This window comes from Ranitomeya imitator, chromosome 2 (genome assembly GCF_032444005.1).
Source record: "Ranitomeya imitator isolate aRanImi1 chromosome 2, aRanImi1.pri, whole genome shotgun sequence".
Lineage (NCBI taxonomy): Eukaryota > Metazoa > Chordata > Amphibia > Anura > Dendrobatidae > Ranitomeya > Ranitomeya imitator.
In genome coordinates this window covers 349603085-349615679 of record NC_091283.1, presented here as the reverse complement: position 1 = coordinate 349615679, position 12595 = coordinate 349603085, and the positions used below count along the sequence as shown (strand labels likewise).

Here is a 12595-nt window from a genome sequence, read left to right as displayed (position 1 = left end):
ATTTACGGAATAACGGCGACCGCAAAAAAAAAGTCTGATTTCCCATTTAATTTCTCCTCTGATATGATCTAGCACATCAGAGGAGAGGAAAATGGGGTCCCCGAGTCCCTCAGGTGTCCCTGGACCCTCCTGCATCCCCCAGCCACTGGCGTCTTCTTACGGAAAGAAAATGGCGGGCGCAGTGCGTCTGTCGAGATATACCGGCCGGCTCCTGGCAACAATAAGAAATTTTTCCTATTGGTTAATTTTTATCACTGAGATAGACCCTATCACAGTGATCAAAATAAAAAATAGTAAATCAAACCCACCCTTATCAGGTAAAATAAAATAAAAAAAGTATTTATTTCCATTTTTCCATTAGGGTTAGGGTTGGGCTACGGTTAGGATTGGGGCTAGGGTTGGGGTTAGAGTTGTGTTGGGGTTAGAGTTGTGTTGTGAGTTCTGTTTTTGGGCTCCCTCTGGTGGTTACTGATGGTACTGGGTGACTTGTCTTTCCTGGGTTTCTGGGTTCCACCTGTTCCATCAGCATATGGGAGTTTCCTATTTAACCTGGCTGTTGACAGTGTGGTAGGAAAAGGTACACAAGCAACCGGAATAACCGCAGTCTTGAAAGGATTGTTAAGAAAAGGCCATTCAAAAATTTGGGGAGGAATCTCAAGGAGTGGACTGCTGTTGGAGTGTTTGCTTCAAGACCCACCACACACAGAGGAATCCAGGAAATGGGCTACAAGTGTCGCATTCCTTGTGTCAAGCCACTCATGACCAATAGATTATGCCAGAAGCGTCTTACCTGGGCCAAGGAGAAAAAGAACTGGACTGTTGCTCAGTGATTCAAGGTGTTTTCAGCTGAAAGTAAATTTTGCTTTTCATTTGGAAATCAAGGTTCCAGAGTCTGGAGGAAGAGTGGAGAGGCACACAATCCAAGCTGCTTGAGGTGTAGTGTGAAGTTTCCATAATCAGTGATGGTTTGGGGAGCCATGTCATCTGCTGGTGTAGGTCCACTGTGTTTATCAAACCCAAAGTCAGAGCAGCCGTCTACCATTATTTGCCCGCAAACTCGCCTGACCTTAACCTATGGGATATTGTCAAGAGGAATATGAGAGACACTAGCCCCAATAATGCAGACGAACTGAAGGCTGCTATCAAAGCAACCTGAGCTTCCATAACACCTCAGCAGTGTCATAGACTGATAGCCTCCATGCCATTCCACATTGATGCAGTCAGGGCCGCCATCAGGGCATTACAGCCGTGACTGGCGTATGGGGCCTGGTGAGCAGAGGGGGCCCACATCGGGCCCCCTCTTACCTGCTCACCGGGCCCCTACCGGCAGCCGCAGGCTGAACCGGGCCCTTAGCGGCGCCGGCGGCCGGCGCTACAGCTGTACGCTATTGACATGCGGGCCCGCGCCCGCACGTCAATAGTTAACAGCCGCCAGCCGCAGCGTGCAGGTCGCCGGCGTCTGACGTCATTGTCAGTCGCCGGCGAGTGCACAGTGCAGCTGCGTGGAGAGATCAGGAGCGCGGCAGGTAAGCAGAATTTTTTTTTTTTTTTTTTCTATTGAGAGCGGCGATCCTGGGGGGCAGTAAAGCTGGACACAGGGGGGCAGAAGGCCGCTGGACACAGGGGGGCAGTAAAGCTGGACACGGGGGCAGAAGGCTGGACACAGAGGGGGCAGTAAAGCTGGACACAGGGGGGCAGAAGGCCGCTGGACACAGGGGGGCAGTAAAGCTGGACACAGGGGGGGCAGAAGGCCGCTGGACACAGGGGGGCAGTAAAGCTGGACACAGGGGGGGCAGAAGGCTGGACACAGAGGGGGCAGTAAAGCTGGACACAGAGGGGGCAGTAAAGCTGGACACGGGGGCAGAAGGCCGCTGGACACAGGGGGGCAGTAAAGCTGGACACGGGGGCAGAAGGCTGGACACAGAGGGGGCAGTAAAGCTGGACACGGGGGCAGAAGGCCGCTGGACACAGGGGGGCAGTAAAGCTGGACACAGGGGGGGGCAGAAGGCTGGACACACAGGGGGCAGTAAAGCTGGACACAGAGGGGGCAGTAAAGCTGGACACGGGGGCAGAAGGCCGCTGGACACAGGGGGGCAGAAGGCTGGTCACAGGGGGCAGTAAAGCTGGACACAGAGGGGGCAGTAAAGCTGGACACGGGGGCAGAAGGCCGCTGGACACAGGGGGGCAGTAAAGCTGGACACAGGGGGGGCAGAAGGCTGGACACAGGGGGGCAGTAAAGCTGGACACAGGGGGGGCAGAAGGCTGGACACAGAGGGGGCAGTAAAGCTGGACACAGGGGGGCAGAAGGCCGCTGGACACAGGGGGCAGTAAAGCTGGACACGGGGGGCAGAAGGCTGGACACAGAGGGGGCAGTAAAGCTGGACACAGAGGGGGCAGTAAAGCTGGACACGGGGGGGGCAGAAAGCTGGACACGGGGCAGAAAGCTGGACACAGGGGGGGGGCAGAAAGCTGGACACAGGGGGGGGCAGAAAGCTGGACACAGGGGGGGCAGAAAGCTGGACACAGGGGGGGCAGAAAGCTGGACACAGGAGGGGGGGCAGAAAGCTGGACACGGGGGGGCAGAAAGCTGGACACATGGGGGGCAGAAAGCTGGACACATGGGGGGCAGAGTGCTGGACAGAGATGGGGCAGAGTGCTGGACAGAGATGGGGCAGAGTGCTGGACAGAGATGGGGCAGAGTGCTGGACAGAGATGGGGCAGAGTGCTGGACAGAGATGGGGCAGAGTGCTGGACAGAGATGGGGCAGAGTGCTGGACAGAGATGGGGCAGAGTGCTGGACAGAGATGGGGCAGAGTGCTGGACAGAGATGGGGCAGAGTGCTGGACAGAGATGGGGCAGAGTGCTGGACAGAGATGGGGCAGAGTGCTGGACAGAGATGGGGCAGAGTGCTGGACACAGATGGGGCAGAGTGCTGGACACAGATGGGGCAGAGTGCTGGACATAAATGGGGCAGGATTGGAAACAGATGGGGCAGAATGGAGACAGATGGGGCAAGATTGGAGACAGATGGGGCAGGATGGATACGATGGAGACAGATGGGGCAGGATGGGGAGATCATATGGGGCAGAATGGATACTCATGAGGGCAGGATGGGAGAACATATGGCTGGAGCCTGGAATGAGACACACGGGGGCTAGGATGGCGAATATTAGCATAGGGGCTAATTAAGGGATATTATTATTGCAGTGATGTATTTATTTTATTTTTTGAGTATACTGTTTTAAATGGGGGAGCGGTCCTGTTACTGTGTAGAGTGATACTATGTTGCCTTCTTCATGTGGTGTAATGTAGAAGTTGGGAAAATTAAGTAATGTGTTCTACAAGCGGAACTCGAGATAACTGTTTTATTTCCTGCAGAGACGAGTCCTGGCTGGATGAAGTGATGGCGGTCTGTGCTGGATGAAAGATGAAGGACTTCACCTAGAGACGTCACTGGTGAGTCAGTGTTACCTATACACTGACACTATACACTGTATACTATATACAGAGGTCCTGTGTACAATGTCACCAGTGATCACTGTATTACCTATACATTATATACAGAGCTCCTGTGTATAATGTCACCGGTGATCACTGTATTACCTGTACACAGACACTGCTTACTAATTACAGATCTCCTGTGCATAATGGCACTGATGGTGATAGTATTGTGGGTTGTTTTTTTTATTACTGATAAGTATTGTAGTATTCAGTCATTGGTGGTAATATGTGGTCTGGTCATGGTGTAGCGGTATTTGTTCCTTGTATTTTATATTATTCGATCACTGTGGTGGTAATATGTCATCTGGTCATAGTGCTGTGGTATTTGTTCCTTGTATGTAGTATTATAGGTCATTTTAAAAATTGAAAAATAAATAAAAAATATACCTAAATTGTATTGCATATTTTAACAAATATTTAGTAGGTTACAGTAGAGTAGGGCCCGGCCAAAAGTGTCTACCTTGTTGTGGTGGCGGCTTAAAAAATCTTTTGGCCAAAACAAAAGCTGCCGGCTACATGTGTGATCTGGTGATGGGAACTGTTAATATATGATAGGTGAGAAGTGGAGATTTTCCAAGAGAGAGCGGTGGGACTGTGGACAGTTCGTGGGGTGGAGCCTGGAGGCGGGGCTGGGGTGGAGCCTGGGCGGAGTTTCAAGGGGGCCCCGAAAATTTTGCCAGTATGGGGCCCCGAAATTTCTAGTGGCAGCCCTGGATGCAGTAATTGATGCCAAAGGAGCCCCGACCAAGTATTGAGTGCATTTACTGAACATACATTTCAGTAGGCCAGCGTTGCAGATTTTAAAATCATTTTTCAAGCTGGTGTAAAGTATTCTAATTTAGGCCGGGTTCACATTAGCGTATCTGTGCGCAGCATATGCCTGCGTACAGATCCGCATGTGTCTTGATTACCTATATTTAACATTGTGTACGCAGGGACATGCGTTGGCATCAGTTTGTATGCGGATGCGTCCGTATGCGTTGTTTCGCCGCGCCTGCCAAACGCAACATGTTGCATTTTTTGTCATGTTAAATATGCGCAGGCAAGCGCATGCGGATGAGTGCGTCAAAACAACGCATTACTGTCTATGGGAACGCATTGGTATGCAAGAACATGCGCATGGATGCGTTCGATGTGCATGCGTACTTCAGACTGAGCATGTCCAGGAACAGATTTCAGCACTTCCCAAATCCCACCTATATAAAAAGGGGTGTGGACACTGGAAGTCCAGAACTCTCAAGACCTTGGATGTGATCTCAAGACTCTGTATGTAAGTATAGAAGCTTTGAAAATGTCTGTCTGTCTCTCTAACTGCAGTCTGTACTCTGTACTTTTGTTTTGCTTTCTTTTCCTTGTAGACTATGCAGTGCTGCTGTCCCAGTGTTGTGCTGCTGTCCTGGGCTGTGCTGCTGTGCCGGTTCTGTGCTGCCTGACTGCTGTGCTATTGGACTAATGCCTGTAATGTAAGTTTTGATGTCCATTGTGTTTTTAATTTTGGCTTTTTAAATGTATTTATTTTTTCTTTGGTTACATTGTTATTGGCTCTTTTACCAACTTCAAATTTTCTTATCTGTTATTTTCTGTAGTGTTTCACTTGATTGCTGCCTGATATTCCAACATGTCCTCCAGTGAAGACTCGGCTTCCCAGAGTGGACATGACACTGATTACTTAATCACATTTGATATACTTATTGGTATGTATTGGCTGGCAATACTACACATGTGGTAAATCATGTATTTTCTTTAGAGGAACCTTCCAGTGCAGAAGAGCAGGAGCAGTCGAGTGGAAATGAATCTGCCCAGGGTCTTCGTGCTCAAGTTCCTCAAGAGGAAAGACGGCATGTAAGTAGTCTTTTCATTATCAGAGTTGTAAATTAATTTGTTTTCAGTTTTGTATCTTTAAAACTATATGACTTACATATATATTTTTTATTTTATTTGATCTATAGGTTCCACAACGTGAGGAAGGCAAACCCGAGATTGACAATGACAAACTCATTCCTCTTGTGCAAGAGCGAGTAGCGTTGTGGGACACCCGTGATCATCAGCATTCTGACTCAGGATTGATGTGACGACTCTGGGAAGAAGTGGCCAGATCGCTGTTGGCTGATTGGGACCATGCCTCCCCACAAGCCAGAAAGGATTTTCATAAGTATTGCAATGTAGTCTAATGTGTCTACTTTCCTGTAAATGTAGGTGCCTTTTTTTTTTTTTAACAATTTATTTACTTTTTTTTTCTTCCCCCTTTACAGTGATGAGAGTAAAAGTCTGTTGGCGTTCAATGAAGGATCGCTTCAATAAGGATATGAGAGAGGAGATTTGGGTTCAAAGTGGTGCTGCTTTTTATGAGGCCTGCGGTTGCTCAGCGAACGTGAGTATGTTTTGTGTTGTCTTACTATTATATAAAGTATTTATTTTTTATGTAATGTTTTTCAATTATTTTCCACACAAAACCTGGAGCAGCACAATACAACCTGGATCGTCTTCAGTTGGAGCGGCCCCTCATCGACCAGCCAACAAACAGTCCCAATCATCCACCAGCGATGGAGCAACCAGGCAGGCTTCACAGGCTGGGGAACAGGCAGCCAGTCCATCAGGTTTTCCCCTCTCCCAGCCCTCTGCCACTGGTTTTGTTGGGTCTTCTCGTCAGCGGCAGAGGGCCTGGGAGAGGTCAATCATGCTCGATCTTCCAGCGGTTGTAGAAAGACTGGATAGTGGGTTTACTCAGGTGAACTCACTTTTCCAGGAAGTCCACAGACGCCTAGACCGCCTGGAAGATGACCTTCAGAGACCGTTGCAACATTTTTTTGCCACAATAGAGCGGGGCGTGTTGGAAAACCTGCCGCCTGATCTCCAGTACTTTGTAATGAAGGCCTGTCATGCTTCTTACAGCGAGGCCATGCAGCAGTCCAAACTGCAGTCAAGATATCAGCCGCCACACATTTCGTTTTCTGCACAGCACCAGTGGCACAATACGCCAGCCTCACAATGACTTAGCTTCCAACAACTGACTTCCGCACAAGTGAACTATCCTCCCCCACCTCCATTAAGGCGGTTCCTACAGTTCCCAGCTACACCACACAGCAAGGTGCAGCACCCCTGCAGCATGCAGCTCCCAACACACAGCCGAGTGCAGTACCCCTGCAGCATGCAGCTCCCACCATGCCGCCGAGTGCAGCACCCCTGCAGCTTGCAGCTCCCACCACACAGCTAAGTGCAGCACCCCTGCAGCATGCTGCTTCCCCTTTGCCGCCAAGTGCAGCAACCCTTCAACAAGAAAGAAAAAAATGCCGAGGGAACAGCCAAAAAAAGGCACCCAGTACACACCAAAAACAAAAGCCAGGGAGAAGAAACCTTGGCAAAAAAAATTACCCACCACCTCCACCCTCACCTCCCAATGTGTCTGTTTTCCAATCTGTCTACACGTTCCCTTGTGTCTATTCCCTTCCAATGTGTCTATCCCTTCTAATTTATTTTCCACTCCTAATGTGTCGTCTTCCCCCAATGTTCCATCTGCTCCCAATGTCTCATCTGCCCAGTTATTTACTCCCATCCGTGAACTCGTAGACCACACCATCCGTGACCTAATTCTCCATTTTATTGACACTTCCCCTGTAACCACTTCCTCACCCACTCCTACACAATCATCCCAGCCCAACACCCCCAGGTCCACAATGTCACACCATTAATGCTTGTTAAATTAAAAATTGTTTTTATTTTTGTTAATAAAAAATCTTTTGTTTTCACAATCACTGTGTTTATCTCTTTATTTGAAAACGCACACAGGTGAGTATTGTATAATGAGTGTTAGGGCAGGTTCACATTGCGTCAAGGCAGTCCGTTAGACGGACTACATTACACCGTGGCATAAACGCGGTGTAACGTAGTCCGTTACGGTCGCCACTGACAGCAATGTCGAACGCATCGCTAGCGCACGCCCACAATGGGCGTGCGCTAGGGATGTGCCGTCATTGAGTGACGGACCCGGAAACGCGGGCTGCAGCGTTTCCGGGTCCGTCACCGCTAACGCACATAGATCTAGCAGATGCTCTATCTGCGCTAGCGTCGGCACTTGCGCTAGCAGCAGCCTGTTAGCGTATGTGCTGAACGGGCTGCTGCTAGCGCAGTGTGAACCCGGCCTTACAGTGGAGGTGTTATTATTAAAGTCAGCAAACAATACAGGCACATTTACAAGCGGATTAAACCATTTGGTCTTGCCATGCCACGAGTCCAATATCTGAAACAAAGTAAGCAGCAAAGTTATCCCTTATTTGGAGAACTTCCACTGTAGTCCACAGAGGGTGATCTTGGTAATCCCGCAATATGCTAACAGGTTCCTCAAGTTCTAAGTGTTGTCGCTCATTTGCCAGGATGTAATTGTGCAGAACAACACACGCTTTGACAACCTCATCAATTGTCTCAGTTTTTAGATTGATGGCTGTTCCTAAAATGTGCCATTTAGATGCCAGCAAATAAAATGCACACTCCACAGTTCTTCGTGCCCTTGTCAGTCGGTAGTTGTAAATCCTTTTTTTGTGATTAAAATCCCGACTTGAGTACGGTTTTATGAGGCTGGCACACATTTGAAACGCCTCATCCCTAACCACAACAAACGGCATTGGCGGTCCTTCAGTGTTTGGAAGAGGTCGTGGCATTGGAAAATTGAAATTATTCCCATATATACATTGGCCCATGTGAGAGTCTTTGAAAGTCTGAGAGTCATTTCCTCATCCAAATGAGCCCACGTCCACGGCGACAAATCGAAAGTCAGCATTTGCAGTCGCCATAAGAACAATCGAAAAGTATTTTTTGTAATTGAAATACTCGGATTCACATCCAGCAGGTTTCATAATCCAAATATGTTTGCCGTCCACAGCCCCCAAACAGTTTGGAAAATTACAAATTTCCTTGAATTTGAAAGCATTCATTTGTGGGTTGGGGGAGGAATTCTTCACACAGAACGTCACATAAAGCACGGTAGGTGTCTGCAACAATCCCAGAAAGGGTGGACACTCCAATCCGGAATTGAAAATGTTGAGATCTAAAGGTCTCTCCGGTAGCCAGGAATCTGCCGAACAGAAAATGGAAAAAAAAAAATCAGTACATGGCTTTTATAACAATAATACTAATGACATGTATTTCATATTCATTATTACGTACCTCAGGGTTACCAACCGATGTTCCTCAGCAGGAATTGCTCGACGTAGTTGTGTGTCATGTCTGGTGATGGATCCTCAGACACGTGACAGCAATTCTTGGAAGTTCTGTTCAGACATTCTCGTGTACTCGAAAAACTTTTGCAGGTTTTCACGAAGCTTGGTGTACAACGAGTGGTAGGCTCCACGGCTCTCGTAATTCAACAATGGGGTGTTGCCAATAGCGACGTCTTCTCCGTATTTCTCTTCTTCACAAGCCACAGCAAACACAAAAGCCAATTTCATGCGTAAGCATGCGTTTAGGCTAGTTTCACACTAGCGTTCAGCAGGGCTGCAGATGGCAGCCTTCTTACTCCGTTAAGCCCCACTGCCGTGCCTCTTCCTTCAGCTCCGCCTACGTCTGCATGCGTTCTGTGTACCCTATCTTTAACATTGGGTACGCAGGCCATGCGGATGCCTCCACATGCGTCGTTTTGAGGCTGCGCCGACTGCAACATGCTGCATTCGATGCAGGTCAGCGCAGCATCAAAACGACACATGCGGAGGCCTCCGCATCTGCATGGCCTGCGTACCCAATGTTAAAGATAGGGTACACAGGACGCATGCAGACATAGGCGGAGCTGAAGGACGAGGCGCGGCAGTGGGCGGGACTTAATGGAAGAAGAAGGCTTACATCCACAGCTCTGCCGATCAGAAGTCTGAAACCAGCCTTAAATGCGCTTTGGTATGCGTGTGCGCATGCAGATGATACACTGCGAACTGTGAACTTAGCCTTACTGAGATAATGACTTTTGGGTTTTCATTGGCTGTAAGCCATAATCATCAACATTAACAGAAATAAACACCTGAAATAGATCACTCTGTTTGTAATGACTCTATATATGAGCTTCACTGTTGTTAGGAGTCGAGTTTCCTCTGCTGCACAGGGGGAATCTCGATCCGTGTCTGCTGCGGTCTCCCATTCTGCTTCGGCCGCTCAGCGGAGGCGCCACTCCCAGCGTCTTGCTGGGACTGATTCTGTGCAGGGGGTTACTGCTGCCATTGGTCCTCTTGGCAGGTCCTGAAAGGGCAAAACTTCTGTAGCTGCTTCCTGTGCTGCAACTATATAAACTGCGCATGACCGCACGGCCATGCGCTAGTATTGTCTTGATAATGTGTGTGTGTAGATGGATGTATGTCGATGGATGAAAGCTCCTAAGTATCCCTCCCTAGTGTTGTTGACTGCTCGCGGATGATGGTAGCTATCTAGTGCCCGACTAGCCATCTGCACGTAACACACATCACAGCGTCCAGTTGCTGTGTCCGCCAGTACGGCGCCGTGCGCTTCCTCTGCGCTTTCCTTACCCAAGCCTGGGTGGTTAGTGGCGTCCGTCAGTGCGGCACCGCACGCACTCTCGTGCCTTTATATTCTATTTATTAGTTTCCTTACACACCCAGTTGCGGTGTTGTGCCAGCAAGTGTCTAATCGGACTTCAATCCTGAGTAGGGGTTGAGTTCGCTGACTTCTTGCTCGCGCTCTATGTGCGGTACTGTGGTCCTGTGACGCAACAGGATCGCTTCCATCACGCAGGGTGAAGTTAACCCATGTGTGTATACTTAGTACCGCCATATAGTCCGTCTTACTAGCAGCAGGGTCTTTACCTGCACGGTGGACCTCGGACTGCGAACGCACCTAGTTTCATATCATCTATACTTGGTGCGTTCCGCCGGTCCTTAACATAATACTAGCGCCAAGGTCTGGCTAGTAAATGGCGGACATTCAGCAATCTTGGCGGTATATCCAGCAGCTGGAGGGTAGGTTGTCGGCTCTCGAGAGCTCAACCTCAGCTGTGGATGTTACCGCAGTTGCTGTACAGGCTGCTAGCGTGGCTGCAGCATCCTTGTCCACTGCCACCCCTGTTCCGACATTATCTCGCCTCCCGTTGCCAGAAAAATTTTCTGGAGATTGCAAAACTTGTAGGGGATTCGTGAGTCAGTGCTCTATCCACCTCGAGCTCCTGGCTGCACGTTTTCCTACAGAGCGGGCTAAGGTGGGATTTATTGTCTCTCTCGTCGGACAGGGCGTTGGAGTGGGCTACGCCGCTGTGGGAGCGTGATGATCATGTGGTGCAGAGTGCTCCGTTGTTTCTGAGCACTCTGAAAAAGGTCTTTTTAGGACCTCAAGTCACCCATGACACAGCGCTCCAACTACTGGCATTAACTCAGGGTGAGTCCTTGGTCAGCCATTTTTCCGTCCGCTTCCGTACTTTAGCTTCTGAGCTGGAGTGGTCGGATAAAGCCCTTATCCCCATATTTTGGAGGGGCCTGGCTGATCACGTTAAGGACGCTCTGGCCACTAGGGAGATTCCTGCCACACTGGAGGAGTTAATAACTGTCTCTACTCGTATTGACCTCCGTTTTAACGAGCGGAGGTTAGAGCGAGCCCAGTGTAGGCAGAGATTTCGGCTGGCTCCCACCTTCGCCAAACCTTTGGAATCTCCAATCCAGGCATCTGAGTCACATGAGGCCTTAGAGGTGACACGAGCGGGATCCAAATCTCAGTCCGCCCGTGCACATAGGGTCCGTCATGTTTGCCAGCAGTCAGGACATCTTGCCTCCAAGGGTCCTCAGCGGTCGGGGAAACGTCAGCGTCTAGTGGCAGATGGAGGAGGTACACTAGACACGGTGACGTTTTCCTCAAAGTTGTCCTTCAAGGGGACAATTACCATAGGCCCATCCACTCTTATGGTCGAGCTATGCGTGGATTCTGGGGCAGAGGGTAATTTTATGTCTTCCTCTTTTGCCCAGCGTCACGCAATACCCTTGGTGATGCTCGCCAAGCCTGTAACCGTTCGAGTGGTAAATGGGTCAACACTACCCTCACAGATTACCCACCAAACCATTCCTTTCACGCTTTCTGTGTCTCCATCACATCAGGAGATAATCTCCCTATTAGTCATTCCTGAGGGAATTGATGAGGTCCTGTTGGGGATACCATGGCTTCGCTACCATTCTCCTTATATTGAGTGGTCCTCTGGGAGAATTTTGGGATGGAGTAAATCCTGCGAGGGTAGATGTCAGAGGGAGTGCGTTCAGGTTGCTACTACACAGGTACCCGCAAATCTTTCCTCTCTCCCCAAGCACTATTGGCCCTATGCAGACGTGTTCTCCAAAAGAGCTGCGGAGACCCTTCCGCCTCACCGCCCCTATGACTGTCCTATTGACCTCTTGCCTGGTGCTGAGCCTCCCCGGGGTCGAGTCTATCCGTTATCTCTCCCGGAGACGGAGGCAATGTCTCAGTACATCCAAGAGAATCTGGCAAGAGGATTCATTAGGAAGTCAGTGTCACCGGCAGGGGCTGGGTTCTTCTTCGTACAGAAGAAGACTGGAGACTTGCGTCCATGCATAGACTACAGGGGTCTTAACGCCATCACCGTTAAGAACAAGTACCCATTACCCCTGATATCTGAGCTGTTTGATAGGCTACGGGGAGCGAGGATATTTACTAAGTTAGATCTGCGGGGTGCTTACAACCTGATTCGCATCCGTGATGGGGATGAATGGAAGACGGCTTTTAACACCAGGGATGGGCACTATGAATATCTGGTGATGCCCTTCGGGCTCTGTAATGCCCCAGCCATTTTCCAAGACTTTGTGAACGACATCTTCCGGGATATGCTCACCACCTCGGTCGTAGTCTATCTGGATGATACTCTCATCGTCTCTCCAGATATTGACTCCCATCGGAGAGATGTTCGCAAAGTCTTCGACCTCTTACGGGCAAACTCCCTCTACGCCAAGTTGGAGAAGTGTGTGTTTGAGCAGGAGTCCTTGCCTTTCCTTGGTTATATCATCTCTGCCCAGGGTTTGGCTATGGATCCTGCCAAGCTACAGGCTGTAATGGACTGGCAGGAACCCCATTCTCTTAAAGCGGTGCAGCGCTTTATGGGGTTCATTAA

General features: G+C 49.6%; 1 protein-coding gene across 1 annotated transcript in view; it reads left to right on the top strand.

The window, feature by feature from the left end:
- LOC138666543 (zinc finger protein 850-like) overlaps window positions 1-12595 on the top strand; it is a 148693-nt gene that overhangs the window by 87694 nt on the left and 48404 nt on the right. The window contains exons 10-14 of the mRNA XM_069754753.1: window positions 5131-5195; window positions 5249-5343; window positions 5451-5538; window positions 5754-5872; window positions 6152-6364. Coding sequence (XP_069610854.1) covers window positions 5131-5195; window positions 5249-5343; window positions 5451-5538; window positions 5754-5872; window positions 6152-6364 — 580 coding nt within the window. The remainder of the gene's footprint in view (window positions 1-5130; window positions 5196-5248; window positions 5344-5450; window positions 5539-5753; window positions 5873-6151; window positions 6365-12595) is intronic.